The sequence below is a fragment of the Pelobates fuscus genome, chromosome 13, assembly GCF_036172605.1.
Source record: "Pelobates fuscus isolate aPelFus1 chromosome 13, aPelFus1.pri, whole genome shotgun sequence".
In the NCBI taxonomy this organism is placed as follows: domain Eukaryota; kingdom Metazoa; phylum Chordata; class Amphibia; order Anura; family Pelobatidae; genus Pelobates; species Pelobates fuscus.
Genome location: NC_086329.1, coordinates 89,118,292 through 89,145,677, shown reverse-complemented (window position 1 = coordinate 89,145,677; position 27,386 = coordinate 89,118,292). Strand labels below are relative to the sequence as shown.

Below are 27,386 nucleotides of genomic sequence, written 5' to 3'. Positions count from 1 at the left end.
GATTTCTACTATAGTGCTATCTAGTATCAGATAAGAAGGCTAGATATTCCCTAAAACATGTTCATTGATGTCAGTTAGGCTAAATTCCTTCTATCTATACTTAGTTCTAAGAGTAATATCTAAATACTATTTGCAGCTACCTCGGCTAGAGATTCTCTTAACCCCTCGGCAGATTATTAGAGTTCTCCCTTTAGCTATGAATGGAAAGAGCTCCAGGCTCCTACCGCTGTGTTAACAAGTCCCCACACTCCCATATAGCTCTTCCTCGTTATGGATTAAATAAAAATCAAAGTGAAACAAAACGTGGTCAGTCAGCGCATAGTACTATCACTGCCACACTCACCTCCCCCCACTCACTGACACCCCCACCTCCCCCCTCACTGCCACACTCTCCCCCCCCCCCAACTCACTGCCATCCACACCTCCCCCACTCACTGCCACCCTCACCTCCCCCCACTCACTGTCACCCACACCTCCCCAAAAAACTTTCACCACCTTCACCCGGTCACACTCGCATCCATCCCTCCTAATCCTGTCACACTCGTCTCTTCCTACCATGCCACACTCACCCTATCCCTATCACACTCACCCCCAACACTGTCACACTCAGCCTCCACCACTTTCACACTCAACACCCTTCACCTTGTCACACCCACCCTACCACAGCAACCTCTCCAAACCTGTCGCAATCGTCCCCCCCAACCATGCCACTGTCACCCTGTTACATTAACCCACCCTAATCCTGTCACACTCACTTTCAACTCTGTAATACTCATGCCACCAACCTTTAATGCATGTTATTACCTCCAATCCTGTCACACTCAATTCCCCTTGCTCTGCCACACTCAACCTGTCATAATAACCCCTCAATCCTGTTACACTATCTCCTACAACCATGCTACACTCGCACCAAAAGCTGTCACACTCCTGTCACAGTAACCACTTTTCCTTTTATCCTGTCACACTCACACCCCTATAATGTCACACACTGACTCGCACCCCAACCATGCCACACTCACCGTTACATTAATCCTCCTTAATCTTGTCACACTTACCTCAGCTCGCCCTTTTCCACCCCCTCCCCCAACCATGCCACATTGACTCAATATCCGTTATAAAACCAGGAGATGGTGGGCATAGATGGTGAGCTGATTCAGTGGTGCAATGGGCCACGTGACTCGATTTGCCCCCCAGGCCTAAGGCTGCCAGCCCTCCCCTGGAGGGGCAATTGGCAAGCATGGGGGAAGACCAGTATTCAGGGTGTAGTTGCTAGGCTTGCGTCTCCTATCAAGTACAAAACAACTGTACTATCCACAGTGGAGCACTTTTTCAATGTAAAATGCCTTGTTTTTTTCTGTCCTATTTTCGTTGTTAATTTAAACATTTTTTTATAAAATGTGAAAATACAAGTACTGACTATGCAATGTCTATACGGCTGTATTGTATTGCTGCCTTGGTTCTTAAAAAGAATAATTATTTTAAAAGCCCAAATACTTTTACTTGCTATCTCCCCTCTTCATTTCATCATTCTGTCTACCTTCTATTTTCCCCATTTCTAATTCCATGTTCCCTTTTTATTTCTCTGCCTTATTTTATCTGCCAATTCGTCAATCTGTGTCAATCTATACCAATCTATACCTGGGGCTTCCATCTGTAAGCTGGACCCAGACTGAAAGATGAGCTGTATGAATCACTCACAGTTAGCACTGCATATAGCATTTAAATCCCCATGGCTGAGATTTACATTATTCTAACCCTGCCACAGGAGAAAGAGACCCCCCAGGGTGGCCCTAAGAGAGTCTCTGTGCCCACCCCCTGCCGACCGTGATCAGCAGTCGTCCTTGCCAGCTGCCCAGCACTGATCACAGTGTGATTGGTGCGTACAGTATGTGGGAGCTGTAACATGAGTCAGAGATCACCATCTCATCCAGTAGGTGGTGATCACACATCACTCTTTAATTTCAGCAAATGGAATTAGGGAGTTAGCGTTAGTGTAGGCTACGGGTTAATACTGGGTTTGTTTTAGTGTAGCATTAAGGTAAGGGGTAAGCTTTTGGGTAGGTGTATGGATAGAGTTAGTGTAAGTATAGGGTTGGTATTGAATTAGTGTTAATTCCTAGACATGTGAGGCAATTAAAAATCAGTATTGATACTTGAATCTATGTGAAGTTATTTTTCTTGATTTTCACTTGATTTGTAATTATTATTATTATAGGCAAAAAATGTTATTCATACTTAATGTTGTGTTAGGTATATGTATAGTATATTTAAGAAAAAAAAAATTTCTCTGGTGAAATAGAAGGTTCACTTCCCTGACATTACACCCGAGGACATCCTAAACACACACTACACTCAGTCAACTGCTCCCTATGGTCGCTTATCGAGACATGTTTCTAAAAACCAAACACTATTCATATTTTACTCCGCATAGACCTTATCTGATGGCAAGGAAAGACTCTTCTACCTGTTTCAAATGCACCCACATCAACAGTGACCTGTATCACTGTCTGTGGGAGTGCCCCCTAATACAGGGCTTCTGGAGGGAGGCTGCGCAATACTTAATTAACAACAATATGACGCCCTTGACATTAAATCCTAGTTTCCTATTGTAGGGACCCATGCCTGGCAACCCCGTACTAATAGACGTTTCTCCATGATTATAGCAGTGGCAGGCCGCAAGACCATTCTTCAGGTCTGGAACTAGCCGGGTACTCCACCATTCAATTTATTCTTAAACAAACTCAAGTTCATTTTTAACATGGATTGGCTTTATACCTTAATGAACAAGGAAATCTTGTTCAAAAAATTATTCATCACATGGTAGTGGTATATTGCGACCCTGGATACCTCCTTTTAATCTAAAATAAGAACAACGCTGGAGTACATGGCTTGGTTCTCAGCCGAGATGTTGGCGGGGTGGGATCCTTTAAGTACTCTATCTAATGATTCTCTACCATAACTTTGTTTAATGTTCTTTAGGAGCGGTGGGCTGGGAGGTTCAATGGACCGGTGCTTGTAGATAGTTATGGGCTTCGAAAAAGTTTCAGGTTAAACCTACATTGATTTTGTAATGGAGCTAAGCTGGGTCTACCCAAAATCTATGGCCCGCATCTCAATATTAAAGGATCACTATAGGGTCAGGAACAAAAACATGTATTCCTGACTCTATAGTGTTAAATCCACCATTAAGGTGGCTTGCCTCCCTTAGGGAAAGCATTGGATTGGCTAAAATCGGCACAAGGGCGGGGCCAAATGCCATTTTGGCCAATGAGGACCTCCTCATAGAGATGCATTGAATCAATGCATCTCTATGAGAAAATTTCAGCGTCTCCCTGCAGACTGTGCAGCCCTGAGCCAGGAAGCCCCTCCAGTGGCCAATCTGAGGAGTGGCCACTTGGAGGTGTCCCTAGGGGCAATGTAAACACTGCCTTTTCTATGAAAAGACAGTGTTTACATGAAAATGCCTGACGGGAGCTATTATACTCACCAGAACAACTAAATTAAGCTGTAGTTGTTCTGGTGACTATAGTGTCCCGTTAAATGCCCATCCCAATTCCCAGCACAAAGAATTGTAACTCACCCTTTGGATGGCACTAGACCTGGGCATGATATTTTCAAAGGTATTCCTTCTTCTCATAGTGGCTGGCACTTTAAATGTACTGTTCAAGAGCAATGGAGATATCCTTCTCCTTATTATTGATTATTTATTTATTTATTTTAATAATAATTGACCAGGTGACCAAAGGTTGAAGTCATATGTTTTCGCTAATGAGGGTAACATGCTTTGTTTTTTTCTTTTTGGAGATCCTGCCAACCCTTGCTACACCCATACTGTCTGAAAAATCTCCACAGATATATATACTTCTTACCTTTCCAATGTTAGTTTTGTTTTACCAATGCTTTGTTAAATGTACACTCTTAATACTGTATCAATTATTTCCTGTGGCTGAGATTGTGCTTGACAGCTATGCTGTATTTAACATTTACAATAAAAAATGTAAAACATTTTTTTTTAAAAAGACATTTACTTCCTTTTAAAAAACAATATATAATATATATGGGTGCACTGAAAGAGAATTGGTGAAACAAATAGCACAAATTATAGGATTTATTTTGGTTCTGAAGTTCAACAATTGACTAATGGGTTACATACTGTCTCTTATCTCTGCAGAACTCATCTGATACCCTGTATGGTTTTTCAGACACCTGTACCATGATCCCATTCTCCCCCTACTTTGTGAAGCTAACAGCCACATCGGCGTTCATGGAGGTGGTGAAATAAATGTTTTTGGAGATGGAAAATTGCACAATATAAGCCAAGAAGAGAGCTCCAACCAGGTAAGGAGTTGGGAAGGTAGAAGGTCTACATTAACTCTTTAACCATATTCTAACTTGTGTACAATTTATTAAGATTGCAAATTACAAGAGTTGATCATCAGTGCGTATATATTCCACCCGTATGCTATTATATATCGGCTGTAATGTGCTTTTACCCATTTGTTCACAAGTGCTAAATAAAAACACAATTCAACACCTTACACATAAAAAGTATAATGGTGATAATAAAACAGGAAGCCTTGTTAGGGGTTCGACAGGTAACCTGATCATCCAGCATAACCAGGTCATGGATATGAGGACTTGTTCCTTGGCTCTAGTAACATATATAGCTTCCAAAACAACGTTTGGGTAAACAATGAAAGTAAAAAATGTAACCTAACCACAGCTGAATCGAAAATGAAATACTGGAGCCCCACCATGGGACTGAACACCGGAAAATAAATGTGGTGTTTCCGTGATCTATGGGAGGCTCCCACCCCAGTTAGATGGAGGGATGGATCGTTCCTCGTTCTTAAGCGTCATTCTTGACACTGCAATGCCATCTGTGTGCTCAGCTTCTTGGCAATCTCTCCAATCAGAGTCCAGTACTCATCAAAACTGATCTTCCCGTCCTCGTCTGCGTCCAGCGACTGGATGAGCTTGTTGGCAGCTTCCTTGTTCTGGGTGTTCTGTACAAAGGAAGGAATATCAGACACTTAGTTCAGGGTGTAGGGAAGTCACCATTAAGCACTTATTTTGGTTACACGTCACGCTTTTTAAAAGGAAAAAAAAAATTATTTTTTTTTACAATTGTTTTTGTGTACATAATTTTTGCCTGCATTATTCTATGTTTAATGTATGACAGATAAGGTTGGGGAAGTATTATGGGGCTTGTAGTTCAGCAACAATTGGGGATTTACGTCCTTCTTATTCCGGATATAAAATGTAGGATATAAAAGCATAATACAATATACAGTGTATGACACGGTACATAAAACAAGTTTTCCTCTACTGGTAATGCTATGTTCCTGTATACAGTGTATGATATGAACGCTAAACAACTTGCCCCCTTACAGGCATGATATGATATACAGTGTAAAATATGGAAGCTTAGCAACTTTATCCCTTGCAGGCACGCTACTATATACAATGAATGCTATGGAAGCTAAACAACTTTACTCCTTGAAGGCTTGCTTCTATATACAGCGCATGACAAGCAAACTAAACTGGGTTAGAAGGGGAGGGATTGCAAAGTCTTCAGGCAAGAGATCTGCAGCTTTTACAAGCTGTTTTTAGACATACCTGCTATGAAGAAATTCACAAATAAATGCATGTATGTTTTTTGGGGGGTTTTTTGTGTATATATCTACTAAACAGTGACTTTTCTATTTTTTTTTTTATTTGGTCAGTGGAGTGTCCCTTTAAGCTTGTTACACCCCATGGCTGTCAATCAAAAAACTGGTCATGTTACTTCCTGGTAGTTTAGCTCAGTGGAACTAAACTCAAGAGGTAGAAATTGCCCAGAGTATGTGTCTTGCAGAGACTGCTCATTAAAGAAATGTCTGTGATTGGACAGCCACAGAAAGTCTAGGCTGGTGAAGAAGGAAATGGCTTGCAAAGGCTATAGACAAGAGATCTAGGATATACCCCCAATTAAAACAATGCATAACAATGCATAATTAAAGGCATGCGTGTTTTCATTGCGTATATCTACAAAATAGTGTTTCATGCATTTTGTGTTTTAGAATTTAGAATGATGTGTGACAATGCCTCAAAAAAGAGGAAAAACTAAAACTGTATTTTTTTTATTTAATTTAATTTTTTTACATTTGTATTTGGGCAGTGAGTTGCACCTTTAAGTGTCAGTCTGTGTATTTGTCGATGTGTTGAAAAAGAGGAATGGTGGTGTATATTTTAAGTAAGGTGTGTTGAAGTTGAAGATAATTTGCGTTTAGACTGTATTGTCTCTTTTAAAGAGATATATCTCGGCCTATGCTATGACTGACCTACCTTAACATTTACTGTCATCCACCTCGACAGGTGTCTAAATGGATGATGAATGCGGACTAGTAAGGCCAGCAGAACAATTTTGTGCACACCTTCACATTCCAGAGATGTCACAAACCTCTTTTCCCAAAGATGTATTCAATGTGCAATGACAATTATGCAGCTGAGAATTCTGGGTAGGGATTTGTATTTGAAGCTTTTAAAGATGACGGTAGATCACAGGATTAATACAGTAGCGATGAAAGCAATACAATTTTTACCTTAGTAGACTTAAGTATAAAGACTAATTCGTGTAATTACATTATACGCAATATAAAGGGAGTCTTTAGTCCCTTAAAGACTAAATGTAACACTTTACGGTCGTCATAACCTGATCTTTCTAAAGTTTCAAAGGGTTTAAGCCATTCTGATATAGTTTTGGCAATAACTTTGTGAGTGCACTGCGAGCATGTTGGTGGGTTAGCTCAGCGATTTAAAGGGTCCCTATAGTCACCTGAACAACTTTAGCTTAATGAAGCAGTTTTGGTGTATAGAACATGCCCCTGCAGCCTCACTGCTCAATCCTCTGCCATTTAGGAGTTAAATCCCTTTGTTTATGAACCCTAGTCACACCTCCCTGCATGTGACTTGCACAGCCTTCCATAAACACTTCCTGTAAAGAGAGCCCTATTTAGGCTTCCTTTATTGCAAGTTCTGTTTAATTTAGATTTTATTATCCCCTGCTATGTTAATAGCTTGCTAGACCCTGCAAGAGCCTCCTGTATGTGATTAAAGTTCAATTTAGAGATTGAGATACAATTATTTAAGGTAAATTACATCTGTTTGAAAGTGAAACCAGTTTTTTTTTTTCATGCAGGCTCTGTCAATCATAGCCAGGGGAGGTGTGGCTAGGGCTGCATAAACAGAAACAAAGTGATTTAACTCCTAAATGACAGTGAATTGAGCAGTGAAATTGCAGGGGAATGATCTATACACTAAAACTGCTTTATTTAGCTAAAGTAATTTAGGTGACTATAGTGTTCCTTTAAGCCAATCAGTGTCATCCAGGTTGGACAAAACTGACATTTATGACATGGAAGTATAGATTCTGTATTATCTATTCTACAGCCACCTTTTCCTTTCTACTCACCCACTTCCTGTTTCCCGGTTCTCGAAGTACAGTCTATTCATCAGATTCCCATTTACTCCTCCACCCCTCTTCTAAAATGCTCCCCACTCTATTCTTTTATTTCTCTGCCACCCTGTTTTAGAAAACCCTTTTGTCATTGCAATTCCCTTATGCATCCCATACTCTACACCAAGGGTAGTCAACCTTTTAATACCTACCGCCCACTTTTGTAATTTTGTTGATGGTTAAAATTCCTTACCGCCCGCCAGTGCCGCAGTAACTAATTTTATAGAGCAAGTGTGATTTATTTTTATTTTTTTTTTAGAAAGGAGGGGTTTTTAAAAAAAAAAATATACTTATATTGATCTAATTTTTTCCCTTTTTTTCTATTTTCTATTCTACTTTTTTTCTATGTGTGTCTGTGAGGTGCAGTGTTTGTGTGAAGGGTGCTGTATGTGTATGTTTGTGTGTGAAAGGTGTTGTGTGTGTGTGTGTGTAAGAGGTGCTTTTTGTGTGAGTGGTGCTGTGTGTGTGTGAGGGATGCTGTATGTGTGTGAAGGGTACTCCTTTTACCAAGGAGGGGGGTCAATGCTGCAAGCGGTTTTGGTCCAGTGGTGGCATGTTCACTTTAGCCTGCAGCTCCTCCTGCTGCAGGGTGACTCTCCTGTCCTCCTGTGAGCACAGCACTGTATCGGAGCGTTGCCATGGTCTGCTCGCGGGAGGATCACATAGTCTCCCATGCACTTCTCTCCCTCTGCTAGAACTAAGTGCCAGCGGGCCGGTGAGGGAGATCTTTGCTCCTGCCAGCCTTGGCCCAAGGCCATCGAGGCCCACTGGGCGTTTACTGCAGAACCTACCACCGCCCACCTGAAATCCCAAACCGGTAGGGACCAGGTTGACTACCCCTGCTCTACACCTTTCTCCTTTTTTTTCTACATTCACCCCTCCTAAACACCCACTCTTTTAGACCTCAATCCCCCTCCAGCAATTTCAAATCTCACTCCCACCTCCTATCAATTTCTTTTGTCTTGCTCCTGGCAGCTGAGGACATCTACCCAAACCCTGGCCCTGCTCCCTTCTCTTCCCCCTACAAACCCTTCTAACATTGCACATATTCCCACTGGCTCCCTCTTTTTGCTGCGCCTTCTGGAATGCTCGATCTGACTGTAGCATTGCCAAATCAGCTTTCATTCATGACTTCTTTATCTGCAACTCCCAATCTTCTGGCCATCACGAAAACTTGGCTCTACCTCTGTGACTGTGCTACCCCTAATTCCCTGTCTTATGGCAGCCTCCAACTCTCGCATACTCTCTTTCGAGATCCTGGAACACTTCTCAGCCTGGCTCTCTCACTTCCTGTCCTCTGGCATTTCCTTAATTATCCTTGGAGATTCTAACATCTTTATAAATGCACCGACTGCATCTGAAGCCTCTAACGACTTCTCTATGATCGCCCTCTTGGTACTCATGCAGTGGTCCAATTCCATCAAACTGGCAACACTTTAGATCTTATTTACTCTAACCTCTGTTCTTTTGCTAACCTCACTAACACAACTCTCCCTCTCTCTGTTTACCACCTCCTATACTGCAATCTTATCTTGCCCACACTCGATAAAATTACAAGGCAAATTTTTGCATATGAATATGAAATATTTTAATCATAAGATATCGATAACAATATAAATTATTGTTGCCGAGGGACAAATTTGCATAGTGGCGGAGCTCCTCAGACTATCTATGGAATTTAGCCCTAAAAGCCAACTTGTTGGAGATTTTACTAAAAGAAATAGAGCTGTCTCAACTACTGATCAATCTGCCTCCTTCAAGGCTTATTATTTGTCCATTTCTTGAGAGAAACCAGTGGCGAACGCCTCTGCGTCTGGGCTCCGTTCCACCTTTGGACCGGTGGGTTGATCCTGGCCTGCACTGACCGATCCAGCCTCTCATGTGGCTAACTCCTGAAGGCACTAACGTACCACAGCACCTACTAGACAGTCCCAACATGGCTGACACACATGCTGATGCCAAGTGGGATATACTGCAGGCATGTGTCTGTTTATGCCGATCCTTCTTGCTGAAACTGGATACTAAACCTGCTTCTGCTATGCCTCTACATCCTTTCCCACTGCAGCCTAGCATACAGAGTCAGAGGCTCCGGGGGATTAGGAGGTCCCCATCGACCTCAACTGTGCAACAATATGGTGCTGAATGGGTGAGACAGACTCTCTTCAGGCTGCGGGCACCTTGGGTCCTTCGTCCCCTGCACAGCTCCCACACCCTATCCAAAATTGATAGCGGAAACAATAAACTACTCATCAGCGCAAAACAGCCCCTGGGAAGACTTGGAGCACCACACACGCTCCAAAAGGAGAGCACATTGCTGCAACAAGGCCTGGAAGCTGCGACTATAGAATCTATAGAATCTTGTAACTCTGCTTCTGAACACAGTTCATTTTTGTTCTGAAGTTTTTTTCTTTGTATTTGTTTTATCTTTATTTAGTGCTGTCGATGTGCCATCTCAACTGATGAGTTATTAAGCCCATGAGAATTCTAATATTCTGATTTACTATCAGCGTTCCACTCTATTGGTTATTATATAAGCGTTATGCAAACCTTATGTAAACTATCGCTAATAGTGTTCTTGATAACAATTAAGCAACCAACACCTTTTATTTATTTATTTTTTTATATTTAATATATCACTCTTGTTATGCCATGTATCCCCTCACTTTTTTTTAATTTTACAAAATTGTGCTTATTGTCAAATGCCATATTTCTGTTTTCTTATGTCTGTCATGTGTCTGCTTCTGATGTTATGGCATCGCAGGCGTCTTTGTTATATCCAGCACAAGAAATATAAAGAATGACAAAAAAAACTAAATGGTGGCAACCATACTAATAATAAAAAGGGTAGTTAGACTCTCACCGTAAGGACGTGCTGAAGCTCTTGCGTGACCATCTTGCGAAATTCCTTTTTGTTCATCTTGTCGTACTTCCCCTTGCGCGCTGCGTATACATAGAAATTGCGCACAAGAACTTCAATGGCAGCTTCCAATTCACTGCACCCAGACGCCATGTATGCCTGGAACCACTATCGTCAACTCTGCAAGAGACAAAGACAATCAGCCGACATGGTGAGAAAGAGAGAAACTGCACATTGCTGTAAACACTGTATTTTCAGAGTGTTTACATTACAGCCTAGTGATAACTCCACTGGCCACTCCTCAGATGGCTGCTAGACGTGCTTCCTGGGGCAGTGCTGCCTAGTGTGCAGCACTGCCATTCAGTGTCTCCTCCCTCTGCATGCAGACACTGAACTTTCCTCATAGAGATCATTTATTCCATTCATCTCTATGAGGAGATCTGATTGGCCAGGGCTGTGTTTGGCTTGTGCTGGCTCTGCCCCGATCTGCCTACTTAACAAGCTCAGCCAATCCTATGGCAAAGCATTGTGATTGGCTCAGAACACCACTTCTGATTATGTCAGCAGACAGGGGCAGAGCCAGCAGCTGCAGACTTGACTACAAGTAAGATTTTACTATATTTAGGGAGGCAAGCGGGGCTTGATGGTGGTTTTAGCACAATAGGGTCAGGATACATGTTTGTGTTCCTGACCATATAGTGCTCCTTTTATCACTTTTGTTTATGCAGCCCTAGCCATACCTCCCCTGGCTGTGACTGGCACACCCTCTGTAAACTTATCCTGAAAAGAGCTCAAATTGTTTGACTCCCCTTATTGCACAGTTTGTTTATTTTGTAATGTCTTGCCTCCTGCTCTGTTAATTGCCCGCTAGAGCCTACAGCACCCTCCTGTGTGTTATTATTATTATTTATATAGCGCCATCAGATTCCGTAGTTACATTAACAGAGCAAAAGATAAAAAGTTTTTTTGTTTTTTTTTATATGAAATGCATTGGCATATTTTATTTAGAAATAAAGAAGACAAAAAATAAAAGCGCCAATTAAAGTTCAGCTTACAAATCATCAATCTTTTCAAGTATTCATGCCGACTGTCAACAGTAATAGAATATTTTAATTAGAAATATAGAAGAACAAGTGGCTTTTAGTTTAGTTTTAGTTTTAGTCCAACATTCTGCCTCTTAAACTTCCCCTCCCCCCAGCATTTTACAAACGCACCAAAACCTCTCCATACTGCACCTTTAAAGAACATTGTAGGAACCAGTGGAATTGGTGAAGTTTTAAGATGGTGACACCTCCCCCATAATTTTTCCCCTCCCTATACAGTACACCGATACTCAAATACAGAGAGTGGAGAAAAAAACAAGAGAGGTGAGAACGGACAACAGCTCAATTAGCCTGCTCTTCGGTGGGTCCCCGCTTAGATCTCAAGCTGGTTTTAGCCATTGCAGAGAGAACATATCAGACTGGTCCCACCCGTATGGGCAGTCCAGATCCGAAATGCCAGCAAGTTCCCTCTGCACAAGAGATACAACAACCCCAGACAAACGTTTCAACCTTGTAAGGTATCATCAGTGAGCTATAGCCAATATCCCTCTAGGCACTGTGAGCAAGAGAGTGAAGCATAATACAGAGATGCGCATATAATACAACAGGCTGGCACAAACATAAAGATACCTTAAAAAAATAATAAAAAATACATAGAGCTGAGAAACAAATAGAAATATAATAAACAAAAGATTGTCACAATACAAAGATACATATACAATACACAGAGCTGGATAGACAAAAGACATATCCATACAACAGGTAGAGCTGAGTGAAATACAGAGAAATAAAACACAGAGCTGGACACAATAAGGAGATACCATAACTATCCCATACAGCCAGGATCACTGTGATGGATTACACAGAGCTGCAATACAGAGATACCCACACAGTACATGACTCTGAATAACACTCCAGCTTGCACTCTACCTTCCTAGATCTATCTTAAATTATGTTATTTTCACCAGTATAGCTACTGCTATAACCTTTTATTAACCTATTACAGAAGTAAAGAGACACTAATTTTGCCACATGACAGGAGGCTTCATATTTTGCAAACAGGTCAATTAAAAAAGTTTAACCAATCAAAACAACCAGTCATCACATTTATAAGTAAGGACAGCCCCCAACGTTTCCTCTTTCTTTGCTGCTCCTGCAGAGTCACAGGTCAGAGTGTTGCTTCTATCCTGATTATTTCTATTGTATAGTTTATTAATACTGTATTCCTTAGGGTAACCACCTTCATCTATTTCATTGTACTTATATAGTCTATGTATGCCATAGTCTCTCTTGTTTTCTGTATCTGACACTGCACTTACCAGCGATAACGGAATTTACCTGACAAGGATTTCAGACAAGGTGATCAAGGAGCCAAGTCACCAGCCGTTTTTTGAATTCAGGCTCCAAACCAAATTTCTCATCATTGTCTCTTCTGTCCAACATCTACCTCGCGGAACTCATACTTCTACTGAGGAATGGACAGGGCCAGAGGCTACTGAGGCAGAGGCCGAGGACGATTTAACGCAAGTGAGTCCAGTATACCATACAAATGTCTCTACACTAACTACGGGCAGGTTATGCCTGTATTTACAGAACTGGAAAGATATCTCATCAGACACATTGGCAGCCTGGCCAGCCACATGTCTAACTGTTGCATCTTACTACGCTTGGACAACATCTCTGCGGTCCAATACATCAATCAGCTAGGAGGAGCTCGATCTCAAGCCCTGTCAGATGCAACAAAAATACATTTACAGTTTTTGTCTCTCACGCAATATCACGCTACAGGCGGAATACCTACCAGGGATTTCCAACCTCACGGCAGATTGGTACTCCCGACACTGGAGAGACGTAAGCAATTGGCATCTCCACAAGTCGATCTTCCAGGATCTATATCGATGCTGGGGACCCCTGATCATCGACCTCTTCACCTCATGGACCAACGTCAACTTCCCAAGTTCTTCAGCTGGCTACCAGGTCCGGAGTGCAAAGTAGTAGATGCTTTCCTCCACGAATGGTCGAACTGGGGTGCTTGCACCTTTCCCCTCTTCTCCATGCTGGCGAGAGTGATCCAACAAGTATGGACCCAGAAGACTTCTCTACTCCTCCTAACACCAATCTGGTAGAGTCAAGCGTGGTTCCCAGACCTGCTGGAACTGTCATGCGACCATCCTCTCCTCATTCCTTCGTTTCCCCTACTACTATCTGGTCCTCAAGGAGAGCCTCACCCCCTCGTACTACAAGACCTCCTGGTCCTAGTGGCTTGGATGATTTCAGGGGAGCCTGGTCCACGGATGGACTATCGCAGACAAATAAGGATCTAGTATGGAACTCATGGGCACCCAGAACTAGACTAAGTAACCTCGCCTTCTAGAACAAATGGTCTAGCTGGTGTTTGGAGAGGGAACTACTTCCATGATTCTAAATTTTCTCTCTTATTTATTCGAGTCGGGTCATTCCTATCGGTCCATTAATGTCAAAAGATCGGCAATTTCGGCGGCTCACATCCGGTACAAAGTCGTCCAGTGGGTCAAAAATCTCTTATTTGCAGACTCCTGAGGGGTATTCGACTGTCACGTCCTCCAGCTCCGAAATATTTGACGTTTTGGGACGTCGACGTAGTACTACGTTTTTTCGGGATTGGCCAGACAACGTTTCATTGTCCCTTCGACAGCTTTCAGCGAAACTTATGATGTTAATTTGCCTAATCTTTTTGGCGAGTAGCAGACGTCCAGGCCTACAATGTCGAAGGGTTGTCCTCAGGGCCGTCTTTAATATGATTAGGACCCTGGGCAATGCATTTTCTTGGGCCCCCTGGGCCCTGCCCCTCCTATCCCTCCCCCCAATTACGCCCAATGTGCAATCACACTGACAGACGTACTGGCAGGGCCGGACTGGCCCACCGGGATACCGGGGAATTTCCCGGTGGGCCGGTGGACTTGGGGCCGGCAGTGCAGCATTTCACACATTTTTCCCTCCTGTGAGGTTTTGTGTGAGGCTGGGGCAGATAATTACCTAAGTGGCTGCTACACAGACAGAGGTGGCAGCCACCTCCAGCAGGGAGGAGAGAGAGTCTCCCACACTGCCAGCTCCTCTGCACGGCCAGTCTGGTAGGATCCAGCCCCCGCACTGGAGCTCCGCCCACCAGCCTCAGCCTGGTGAACTTTCACACAGGAAGAGGAAGTACAGGAAGCACCTGAACAGGATCCACACTGCTAGTGACAGGTAATTGTATGATTGATACTGAGAGAGAGAGAGAGAGAGAGAGAGTGTGAGAGTGTGAGAGAGAGAGTGTGGATGAGAGAGTGTGAGAGACAGAGAGAGAGAGTGAGAGAGAGAGAGAGAGTGAGAGAGTGTTAGAGAGAGAGAGTGTGAGAGAGAGTGTGTGAGAGACAGAGAGTGTGAGAGACTGAGAGAGTGAGAGAGTGAGAGAGAGAGTGTGTGAGAGAGTGTGAGAGAGTGTGAGAGAGAGTGAGAGTAAGTGAGAGTAAGAGAGTGAGAGTAAGAGAGTGAGAGACTGAGTGAGAGAGTGTGAGAGACTGAGAGTGTGAGAGTGGGAGAGTGTGAGAGAGGGAGAGAGTGTGAGAGGGAGAGAGTGTGAGAGGGAGAGAGTGTGAGAGGGAGAGTGTGAGAGAGGGAGAGTGTGAGAGAGTGTGAGAGTGAGAGTAAGAGAGTGAGAGTGTGTGAGAGACTGAGAGAGAGAGTGTGAGAGACTGAGAGAGTGTGAGAGACTGAGAGAGGGAGAGAGTGTGAGAGAGAGAGAGTGTGAGAGAGAGAGTGTGAGAGAGTGTGAGTGAGAGTAAGAGAGTGAGAGAGAGTGAGAGTGTGAGAGAGAGAGTGTGAGAGAGAGAGTGTGAGAGAGAGTAAGAGAGTGAGAGAGAGTGAGAGTGAGAGTAAGAGAGTGAGAGAGAGAGAGTGTGAGAGAGACTGAGAGTGAGAGTAAGAGAGTGAGAGAGAGTGAGAGTGTGTGAGAGACTGAGAGAGAGAGAGTGTGAGAGAGACTGAGAGTGAGAGTAAGAGAGTGAGAGAGAGTGAGAGTGTGTGAGAGACAGAGAGAGAGTGTGAGTGAGAGAGAGACTGAGTGAGAGAGAGAGTGTGAGAGTGTGTGAGAGAGTGTGAGAGAGAGTGTGAGAGAGGAGAGTGTGAGTGAGAGAGAGTGAGAGACTGAGAGAGTGAGAGACTGAGAGAGTGAGAGACTGAGAGAGTGAGAGACAGAGAGAGTGAGAGACAGAGAGAGTGAGAGACTGAGAGAGTGAGAGAGAGTGTGAGAGACTGAGAGAGTGAGAGGGAGAGAGGGAGAGAGTGTGAGAGGGAGAGTGTGTGAGAGGGAGAGAGTGTGAGAGAGTGTGAGAGGGAGAGAGTGTGAGAGGGAGAGTGTGTGAGAGGGAGAGTGTGAGAGAGGGAGAGTGTGAGAGAGGGAGAGTGTGAGAGAGTGTGAGAGTGAGAGTGTGTGAGAGACTGAGAGAGAGAGTGTGAGTGAGAGAGTGTGAGAGACTGAGAGAGTGAGAGTGAGAGAGTGTGAGAGACTGAGAGACTGAGAGAGGGAGAGAGTGTGAGAGAGAGAGTGTGTGAGAGAGGGAGAGTGTGTGAGAGAGGGAGAGTGTGTGAGAGAGGGAGAGTGTGTGAGAGTGAGAGAGTGTGTGAGAGAGAGAGTGTGTGAGAGAGAGAGTGTGTGAGAGAGAGAGTGTGTGAGAGAGAGAGGGAGAGAGTGTGAGAGTGTGAGAGAGAGAATGAGAGTGAGTGTGTGTGTATCAGTGAGCTTGTGGTGTGCTTGTGTGTATCAGTGAGCTTGTAGTGTGCATCAGTGAGCTTGTGGTGTGCTTGTGTGTTTGTCAGTGAGCTTGTAGTGTGCTTGTGTATCAGTGAGCTTGTAGTGTGCTTGTGTGTGTATTAGTGAGCATGTGTGTTTGTCAGTGAGCTTGTGGTGTGCTTGTGTGTATATCCGTGAGCTTGTGGTATGCTTGTGTGTATATCCGTGAGCTTGTAGTGTGCTTGTGTGTATATCCGTGAGCTTGTGTGTATCAGTGAGCTTGTAGTGTGCTTGTGTGTATCAGTGAGCTTGTAGTGTGCATCAGTGAGCTTGTGGTGTGCTTGTGTGTTTGTCAGTGAGCTTGTAGTGTGCTTGTGTATCAGTGAGCTTGTGGTGTGCTTGTGTGTATATCCGTGAGCTTGTGGTGTGCTTGTGTGTATATCCGTGAGCTTGTAGTGTGCTTGTGTGTGTATCAGTGAGCTTGTGTGTATCAGTGAGCTTGTAGTGTGCTTGTGTATATCAGTGAGCTTGTAGTGTGCATCAGTGAGCTTGTGGTGTGCTTGTGTGTTTGTCAGTGAGCTTGTAGTGTGCTTGTGTATCAGTGAGCTTGTAGTGTGCTTGTGTGTGTATCAGTGAGCTTGTAGTGTGCTTGTGTGTGTATCAGAGATCTTCTGTGTGTCAGTAAGCTTGTGTGGGTCAGAGCACTTCTGTGTTTGTCATTATCAAGCTTGTGTTAGTCAGAGAGGTTGTGTGTGTGGTGAGCTTGTCTGTAGTTAGGTTGTGTTTGTCACTGAGTTTGTCTCTAGTGTGCTTGAGTGAATGTCAGTGAATTTGTGTACGGCAGTAAGCTTGTCTGTAGTGAGCTTGTGCATGTGTCAGAGAGCTTTTGTGTTTATCGGTGAGCTTGTCTATAGTGAGCTCTTTTGTGTCAGTGAGCTTTTCTGTAGTCAGTGTGTGTGTGTGCCATTGAACTAGTGTGATTTATTAATGTGGGACATTCTTTTAATATATATATTTTCTGAAATTATACAATTGACACACTGATGCCGATATGCTGATATTGACATGGAGTGTTTCCCTGCTTAAAGAATTGTCCCCAAGCAGAGCCAGTCACAACGGACAGGGAGCGTCCTGGAGGGTGGTGGTTATAGCACTGTAACACCCATGGATCATCTAGAGCGAGGGGCTGCAGGTAAGACAAAAGTCTTCTTCAAAGTGCATACATATAAACAATACAAGCATACTATGTGACACAATGAATTAGAGGGCTGAAATAATTTTTTTCCAGGGCTGCTTTCTGTTCCCAGTCCGGCCCTGCGTACTGGCACATACAGACACAGACATTAAAACATTCACAGATACACACTGACACACAAATATATACTGGCAGACATACTGACACACACACACACACACACACACACACACACAGACGTATTGACACACACACAGGCATACTGACACACACAGGCATACTGACATACACACAGACATTAAAACATTCACAGATACATACTGACACACACATACACTGACACACAAATATATACTGGCAGACATACTGACACACAGACATACATACATACACACACAGGCACATACACTGACAGATATACTGACACACACAGACACACACACAGACAGATGTATTGACACACACACAGACATACATACACACAGACACATACACTGACAGATATACTGACACACACAGACACATACACTGACAGACACATACAATGACAGATATACTGACACACACAGACACATACACTGACAGACGTATTGACACACACACAGACATACATACACACACAGACACATACAATGACAGATATACTGACACACACAGACACATACACTGACAGACGTATTGACACACAGACACAGACATACATACACACAGACACATACACTGACAGATATACTGACACACAGACACATACACTGACAGACGTATTGACACACACAGACATACATACACACACAGACACATACACTGACAGATATACTGACACACAGACACATACACTGACAGATGTATTGACACACAGACATACATACACACACAGACACATACACTGACAGATATACTGACACACAGACAAACACATACACTGACAGATATACTGACACACACAGGCATACTGACATACACACACACATACATACACACACACATACATACATACACCGACAGACATACTGACAAACACAAACATACTTACACACAAGCATACATTTAGCCACCCTCCAGGTTCTTACCTTTTCCTGGAGGGTGGTTTCCCTGGGGTCCAGTGGCAGGCTGAGGCAGATGGGAGTTTTCCTCTGGAACTCCCCTCCCTGCCATTCTCCTCCCGCGCGGCTGTGTTCTCCGTCGGGAGGAAGTTTCACTTCCTCCCAGCCGGTACAGGAAGGGGCCCGGTCGCACTGTTTAAGTGTCACAGCGCCAGACCGGGCCCCTGCTCACACATGCTCTCCGGGTGGCCCTTAGTGCATGAGCCACCCGGGGAGCCTCCTCAGCGTGCGGGCCGGTGCGGCTCTGTGCAGCCGCACCGCCGGGTCCAAGGGGGGCTGCGCAAATCGCGGGGCCCACAGGGCAGCTGCTCTGGGCCCCCCAGGAGCAACTGGGCCCGGGGCAGCTGCCCCGTTTGCCCCGCGTTAAAGACGGCCCTGGTTGTCCTTTACATCGGACGGGGCATCCTTCTCTGTGTCGAGGCGGACAAAAAAACTATTCTTCTAGGGTTTTCTATCCATTTTTTCCTACGAAACCTAAACTTTGTGTGGTTAAGACATTATTACATTACATGGAAACCACATCTCCTTTAAGGGTTTCTCCGAAGGGCCAACTTCTAGTGTCATACACAAGACCACACAAACCAGTTTCTACTACTACCCTCACTCAATGGGTACGCTGGATTCTTACTTTGGCAGGTATCGACTCGTGTTTCGGCACTCATACCGTATGGGGAGCAGCGGCGAAGCATGCTTTTTCAACGGGTGCATCTCTCGAGGATATTATGCGCTTGGCGGATTGGTTGCGAGAGGATACTTTTCGGGTTTTTTATTTGACCTTCTTCTCACGCTTCTTTTTCTCTATTTGAGCAGCATTAAAAATGCAAAATATAAAGCCTCTCGTCATGTGGTAAATTTGTAGATTATGCTAACGTAGCGTACTTATAATCTTATTTTAGCAATGACCGGAGGCGAGTATTTTCCCTCCCTGTTTTTTCCCCCCTTTCTCCTTTCTCATATTTTGTTATATGTGTCTTTATGTTCTCTAAATGTTTTTTCCCAAAATGTTAATGTTTAGCAGTAGAACAAGGATTTTATATATTTGCTAATGAATGTTATGTAGCTAGTACTTGGTTTACTCTGTTTTACGTTAGTTTGTATAGATGATTTTCTTAGAACACTATGACTGCCATATATTCGATATAACATAAAATAAGACGTAGAATTATGGTCACTACGAGTACCTTTTACTGGTTGCTAGATTCTTTCAGCGTAAATATCACCACAGAATTCAGATGGGATATCTCTACTTTACCACTATGGGATTATTTGAAGTTATACTACAGGGCCGTTGAATGCTTGAATCTGGTTGGTTGACGAACGTTCTAAGGTGTGCATTATTTTCAGGGAGATGCACGGCTAAAGTTGTTCCAGACAGGTCTTGACCGCATTACAGTTCCTTATCACTTCGCATAGTCAACTGTAATAACGGAAAAATTACAGAAATGGAGCTTGATCCTCTCAGGAAACAAAAGTACAAACGAAAATCAAGCCACGGATCACCAGGAAAAAACATGCAGCCCCATGCACTTGATCTGCCATTTTCGATGTCTAACTTCACAATCAATGGAAATGTGCAGTTTAATTGGAATACCGTACATAAAGTATATAGTCCTATCTATAATGAATAGAAAATTGAACTGAATATACATAAATAGATAGTCCTGCTGCACGGGTTTTCGTTACAGCCTACTGTCAATAATAGAAAAATAAAATTAACAAATTGATTAAAGCGAATGAATTAATGAATAGATTAATTATTGACGCACATGCTTTTCTGTCTCATTATTGCAACCTCTCTCTGTCTCTCTAATAACTGCACTAATAACTGCATTAGTCTGCTATCAGTGGCTCAAATCTCCGTTACTAACTATTAAATGACGTTTTGGAATTAGCAACGAAGGAATGGGAATTGATGCGTGAGAAATTAGTCCTACATACAAGAGCGTTTTAACAACAAAAACTTGACAAACGTCCTGAAATACATCATCTGAACAATGTTTCGAGGTGTGGTAACTGTAGTATAAGCGGAATAATTAACTCCAGGCCGTTGAATTATTAGAAAAACATAATGCACACCCAAGGTGTAACAGGCACTCCGCTTTGCGTCGTGACCGCATTACCACCTCGGGTGTGCATTATTTTTCTAATAATTCAACGGCCTGTCGTCAATTATTCCTTACTTATCGGTTCATGTTCTACGGTTTCTGTTCCTGTTGAATGGATTATCTACACTCACATCAAAGAAAGAGGAAAAATCGGGGGCTGTCTTTACTTATAGATGTGATGACTGGTTGTTTTGATTGGCTAAACTTTTTTGATTGACCTGTTTGCTGCTGGAGTTTAAAGTAAAGAAAGTTAATGCAAAATACTCGCCTCCTGTCATTACTAAAATGAAGATTATAAATACACTACGTTAGCATAATATACCATTCTTCCCATATTTTTCGGCTTACCACCCTCCCCTTAAGAAAAAAATAATGTTTGTGTTTCTAAACTATTAAAATATTGTTTTTACCCACATAAAAACTGGTGGGGTGCTGCCCAAGTGCCCCTATGGACGAGCCTCCACTGCTAAGTATAGTGAAATAAGTAATATTAGAAAGGAAAAGCAGACCTCAAATGTTTGAAGTATAAGTCAGGTCTGCTACAAAAAGTACATGTAATACTAAATAACCCCCACTAGGTGGTGTTGTGTTGTCAACACATAGAGCAGGGGTGTCCAAGTTTTTTCTGAAGTGGCCACTTCATCAGAAATGTATGTGTGCGTGGGCCACTCAAATTTTTACTGAAATAAAATATGGCCTTTTAGCTGTGTAATACATGTCAATGCCAGGATAATTTGGCAATATTGTAAAAGCAGTCCACAAACTGTTTTATATCAACTTTTATATATCGTCCTAACAATATTGAATAATTTAATCAGTAAAACGTCAGTCCACCAGTCTAAGTAGGCAGTTGCCTAGGGTGCACTGGCCTGGGGGAGGCACATTGCTCCCCTTCTGCCGCTCATTTATTGTAGTGTGACTAAACTACAGGGTTGTCTTTATTATTGATGGACCCTGGGCAAAGCATTTGCTTGGGCCCCCTGGATCCTGCCACCCCTCCTCCTTTGCATTTAATCATGCCCTCCTCTCTTGCATGCAATCAAGCCATCCGACCAAATGCAGTGGTGAAACTAAAGTAAAGAGGTGCAAGATTCTTTTTTTGGGCCCCCCTATTGCAAGGGTGACAAAAAAGATAGATCACCACCTGTCGTGCAACTCCAAAAATGCATTGACAGCTGGTTATCTACCATTTACCCATGTTTGCAGGTTTGTATTTAGCACTGAGCAGTGTTTGTGAATGTATGCATGTTTTTATATGGATTATGTTTGTGTAAATGTACGGTTGTGTTTGTATGTGTTGTTTGCGTTTGAAAGCAAGCATGTATTTATGTGTAGTGTTTATATATAATTTTGGAGTTTAACACAGAAGTTTATTGGTATGTAGTGTTGACGTTTCACTGCAGGAGTGTGTTTGTATGTAGTGTCGAAGTTTGAGTGCAGGATTGTATTTGTGTTTAGTGTTGGCGTGTGAATGCTGAGATGTATGCACATACACACACACACACACACTGAAACACATGCAGATACACAGATATACATACTGGCACACATGCAATTATACACACACGTATACACACACTGACACAGATACACATACTGATACAATACAGATACATACACTGACAACATTCAGATACACAGAAATACACAGACAACATACAGACACACAGATACACATACACACATACAATGGCAGGTACACAGATACACATACATATATACACACTGACACATACACACAGATACAGTCACATATAGTTACAGATATGCTGAAACAGATATACGCTGACAGACATACTTATACAGACACATACTAACACACACAGAAATACTGAAAGACGTGCTGACACATTCACTACACACATACACTGACATACTGACACATACACACATACTGATACAGACATGTGCACACTCACACACACACAAACATACAGATATAATGACACACACACACAGACACATAATGACACACACACATATACTGACAGACATACTTACAAGCATATTGACACACATTTACAGACACACACACACATAGACATACTGACACACACACACACATACACTCAGGGACAGTTGCCCCATTTATGTTTCCCCAGGCAGTCTGTTCCCCTGTAGTGGTTATGGTGCCAGGAGTGCCATGGCACCATCGTGAAGCAAGTAATCACACCATTTAAGAATAGTTTGCCAATTTACCTGGATCTTGCCAGGTCCCTGCCACCACCTTCCCCTACTGCTGGTGGAAGCTATTGCCACTGAGCGAAGCCTGACTGTGAATGGCCACCATGCTCATTGGCTGAGAGCGATATCAGTATGTGTGAAAACACATTGTAAGGCTCCATTTTATTTCAGATGTAGATTAAAGTATTTACAAAGGATAACACAATGCAGTTCTTCTCTTCTCTGTATGCTTTCCCGATGCTGACTGCCAGGTGCAAGGAGCAGGCATTGTAACAATGATTGACGGGGAGCTAAGATGGAGGCGTCCATTTGCAGGAAAAAATCTGTGTAAATTTCCACATTAAATTTCATTTTTCCCTCTTCGCAAATACATATCGGTTACATATAGGGTAAGTAACTATAATATCACATATCCTGCAAAGTGACAATCCCCCTTTAAATCACAAGGTCAGGAGCCTTCATTCATACTAAAGTGAAGGACCGGCAGTCTGGAAGATAGGGGTAAGCACTGCAATTGTTTGGAGGGGGCGCAGATGGCCATGTCACAATCTCCTAATAGCATCTCGTCTCACAGACAAAGACACAATGGTTATATATCTGCTGCTACCGCTGTGTACGTTAATGGCTTGTAAGCTCTTTGGGCTGGGCTTGCAGTCCTTATGGGAGATGTATGAATTTGTTAATGTGGTAAGCATTGAAATAAAATGCAGAACGGTGTAAAAATAACACAGTGTGGTACGGGGTTAGGGGGGGGGCAGCACGAGAAGGAGCACAGCTTAATGAAATGCAGAGCAGCGTACAGAAAACACATCTTAATAATATGCAGACCTACTTAACAAAACATAGTAACACAATGCAACCAGATGCTCTTCTATTGACGTTCCCTCCTCTGTCTCTAGGTGACCTTCACATCTTATACACCTCCCTCCTCCTGTCCGCCTTCTCCTAGCATCTGTGAGCCTGCCTGCTACTCAGCACTACCCAGTCTGTCTTCTCCCCAGGACCTCCCAGCCTGATTGAACCCCATCTCTTGTACCCCAGCACTGCCCAACATGCCTGCACCCAGCTCTGCTCAGCCTGCCTGCACCCCTGCACTGAAAAGCCTGTCTGCACCACAGCAATGCCCTGCATCTCTCCGTCTGCTTCCCAACCTGACCACATCATCTTCCACCATATTCCCAAACATGACCCACAGCATCTCCTGCCATGCTCCCCAACCTGACCACATCATAATTTCCCACTATTCTCCCTAACCTGACCCACATCATCTCCCGCCATGCTCCCCAACCTGAACCACATCATCTACCGCCATGCTCCCCAACCTGAACCACATCATCTACCGCCATGCTCCCCAACCTGAACCACATCATCTACCGCCATGCTCCCCAACCTGACCCACATCATCTCCCGCCATGCTCCCCAACCTGACCGACAACTTCTCACACCATGCTCCACAATCTGACCCACATCTCCTGCCATGCTCCACAATCTGACCCACATCTCTCGCCATGCTCCCCAACCTGAACCACAGCATCTCCCGCCATGCTCCCCAATCTGATCCACTTCTGCCGCCATGCTCCCCAACCTGACCACAGCATCTCCCGCCATGCTCCCCACCCTGACCACAACATCTCTCGCCATACTCCCAAACATGACCCACAGCATCTCCTGCCATGCTCCCCAACCTGACCACTTCATCACCTCCCACTATTCTCCCTAACCTGACCCACATCATCTCCCACCATGCTCCCCAACCTGAACCACATCATCTCCCGCCATGCTCCCCAACCTGACCCACATCATCTCCCACCATGCTCCCCAACCTGACCGACAACTTCTCACACCATGCTCCACAATCTGACCCACATCTCCCGCCATGCTCCCCAACCTGACCACATCATCTCCCGCCATGCTCCCCAATCTGACCCACATCTCCCGCCATGCTTCCCAACCTGACCACAGCATCTCCCACCATGCTCCCCACCCTGACCACATCATCTCCCGCCATGCTCCCCAACCTGACCACAGCATCTCCCGCCATGCTCCCCACCCTGAACCACAGCATCTCCCGCCATGCTCCCCAATCTGACCCACGTCTCCCGTCATGCTCCCCAACGTGACCCACAGCATCTCCCACCATGCTCCCCAACCTAACTGACAACTTCTCCCACCATGCTCCCCAACCAGACCCACAGCATCTCCCGCCATGCTCCCCAACCTGACAGACATCTCCCACCATGCTCCCCAACCAGAACCACAGCATCTCCCACCATGCTCCCCAACATCTCCCACCATGCTCTCCAACCTGAACCAGAGCATATCCCACCATGCTCCCCAACCTGACCCACATCATCTCCCGCCATGCTCCCCAAGCTGACCACAGCATCTACCGCCATGCTCCCCAATCTGACCCACATCTCTCGTCATGCTCCCCAACCTGACCCACAGCATCTCCCACCATGCTCCCCAATCTAAACCCACGTCTCCCGTCATGCTCCCAACCTGACCACATCATCTCCCACCATGCTCCCCAACCTGACCACATCATCTTCCGCCATGCTCCCCAAACTGAATCACAGCATCTCCCGCCATGCTCCCCAATCTGACCCACATCTCCCGCCATGCTCCCCAACCTGACCCACAGCATCTCCCACCATGCTCCCCAATCTAAACCCACGTCTCTCGTCATGCTCCCCAACCTGACCACATCATCTTCCACCATGCTCCCCAACCTGACCACATCATCTCCTGCCATGCTCCCCAACCAGACCCACAGCATCTCCCACCATGCTCCCCAACCTGACCGACATCTCCCACCATGCAACCCAAACTGACCAACAGCATCTCCCGCCATGCTCTCCAAACCAGAGCATCTCCCACCATGCTCCCCAACCTGACCCACATCATCTCCCGCCATGCTCCCCAACCTGAATCACAGCTTCTCCTGCCGTGCTCCCCGATCTGACCCACATCTCCCGTCATGCTCCCCAACCTGACCACAGCATCTCCCACCATGCTCCCCAATCTAAACCCACGTCTCTCGTCATGCTCCCCAACCTGACCACATCATCTCCCACCATGCTCCCCAACCTGACCACATCATCTCCTGCCATGCTCCCCAACCAGACCCACAGCATCTCCCGCCATGCTCCCCAACCTGACCGACATCTCCCACCATGCAACCCAACCTGACCCACATCATCTCCCGCCATGCTCCCCAACCTGAATCACAGCTTCTCCTGCCGTGCTCCCTGATCTGACCCACATCTCCCGCCATGCTCCCCAACCTGACCACAGCATCTCCGGCCATGCTCCCCAATCTAAACCCACGTCTCCCGTCATGCTCCCCAACCTAACCACAACATCTCCCACCATGCTCTCCAACCTGAACCAAAGCATCTCCCGCCATGCTCCCCAACCTGAACCACATCATCTCCCCTAATGCTCCCCAACTTGACCACAGCATCTCCCGTCATGCTCTCCAATCTGACCCACATCTCTCATCATGCTCCCCAACCTGACACACAGCATCTCCCACCATGCTCCCCAACCTGACCCACAGCATCTCCCGCTATGCTCCCCAACCTGACCCACAGCATCTCCCACCATGCTCCCCAACCTGACCCACAGCATCTCCCACCATGCTCCCCAACCTGACACACAGCATCTCCTGCCTTGCCAATATCTCTGTATATCTCCAACCAATATTTGGGTCAGATCTATATACAATATTGCTCTACAAGACCATTGTGTCAGTCGTTTTCTAACTTTACACAAAGCTACTCCCCTGTTAGTTGTCAGCCTGCTCCCCCCCAACACCTGTCAGCCTGCTCACCCCAACACCCACCAGCCTGCTCCCCCCAACACCCACCAGCCTGCTCCCCCCAACACCTGACAGCCTGCTACCCCCAACAACTGTCAGCCTGCTACCCCCAACACCTGTCAGCCTGCTACCCCCAACACCTGTCAGCCTGCTCCCCCCCAACACCTGTCAGCCTTTTCCCACCCCCCCCCCCCCCCCCCCCTTCCCCCTGCTCCTGACAGCCTGCTTTCCCCTATCCCTGCCTGCCCGCTCTCCCTTTTCCCTGGCAGCCTGCTCCCCCAACACCTGTCACCATGCTCCCCAGCTCCAGTTAGCCGGCTCCCCTATACCTTCCAGCCTGTTCCCCAGCTCCTGCCAGCCTGCTCCCCTATACCTGTCAGCCTGTTCCCCCCACCTATCAGCCGTTCCCCAGTCATTCATTACCTGCCCGCCGGCTGCCCAGGGGCTGTGTGACGATAAATAGATCCCAGTACAGAGTCTCCTCCTCTCTCCAGCCCGTTGTGTCAATCTGATCCTCTTGCTTTCTCTTTCCTCCTGCTCCGTGTTTTGTGTTTTCCTGTCACACCTCCGGATCCAGGGTCTGCCTTCCTGTACAGCCAGCCTGCTCCCAATTACTGTATGTCAGTCATTCAGCCTGCTCCCAATTACTGTACAGCCAGCCTGCTCCCTGTGATCTGTGGGCAGCCTGCTGAGCTGCCTGTGCCCCCATCTGTGCTTCCACCCTGCCATGTGAATGCTTCCTGTGCCCTCCATCTGTGCTTCCACCCTGCCATGGGAATGCTTCCTGTGCCCTCCATCTGTGCTTACACCCTGCCATGTGAATGCTTC

At 45.1% G+C, this 27,386-nt stretch overlaps 1 protein-coding gene across 3 annotated transcripts; it reads right to left on the bottom strand.

The window, feature by feature from the left end:
- Positions 1-4,383: 4,383 nt before the first annotated feature.
- LOC134583428 (protein S100-A16-like) lies at positions 4,384-27,097 on the bottom strand. 3 transcript variants are annotated; one of them, XM_063440338.1, is made up of 3 exons: positions 26,982-27,097; positions 10,359-10,535; positions 4,384-5,006 (listed from the first exon to the last, which is right to left on the bottom strand). In XM_063440338.1, exons 2-3 carry the CDS (start codon positions 10,506-10,508, stop codon positions 4,857-4,859), a joined length of 300 nt encoding a protein of 99 aa, XP_063296408.1. In that variant the 5' UTR covers positions 10,509-10,535; positions 26,982-27,097; the 3' UTR covers positions 4,384-4,856. The 3 variants fall into 3 exon arrangements, with proteins under 3 accessions (XP_063296408.1, XP_063296410.1, XP_063296409.1); XM_063440340.1 differs by lacking the exon at positions 26,982-27,097 and adding an exon at positions 22,751-22,773; XM_063440339.1 differs by lacking the exon at positions 26,982-27,097 and adding an exon at positions 19,628-19,681.
- Between the last annotated feature and the right edge of the window lie 289 nt (positions 27,098-27,386).

Coding starts and splice junctions, on each gene's coding strand:
- LOC134583428 (XM_063440338.1), bottom strand. CDS start 10,508: ATGGCGTCTGGGTGCAGTGAATTGGAAGCTGCCATTGAAGTTCTTGTG. Junction 5,007..10,358: donor AGCTTCAGCACGTCCTTACG/GTGAGAGTCTAA, acceptor TCCTTTGTACAG/AACACCCAGAACAAGGAAGC.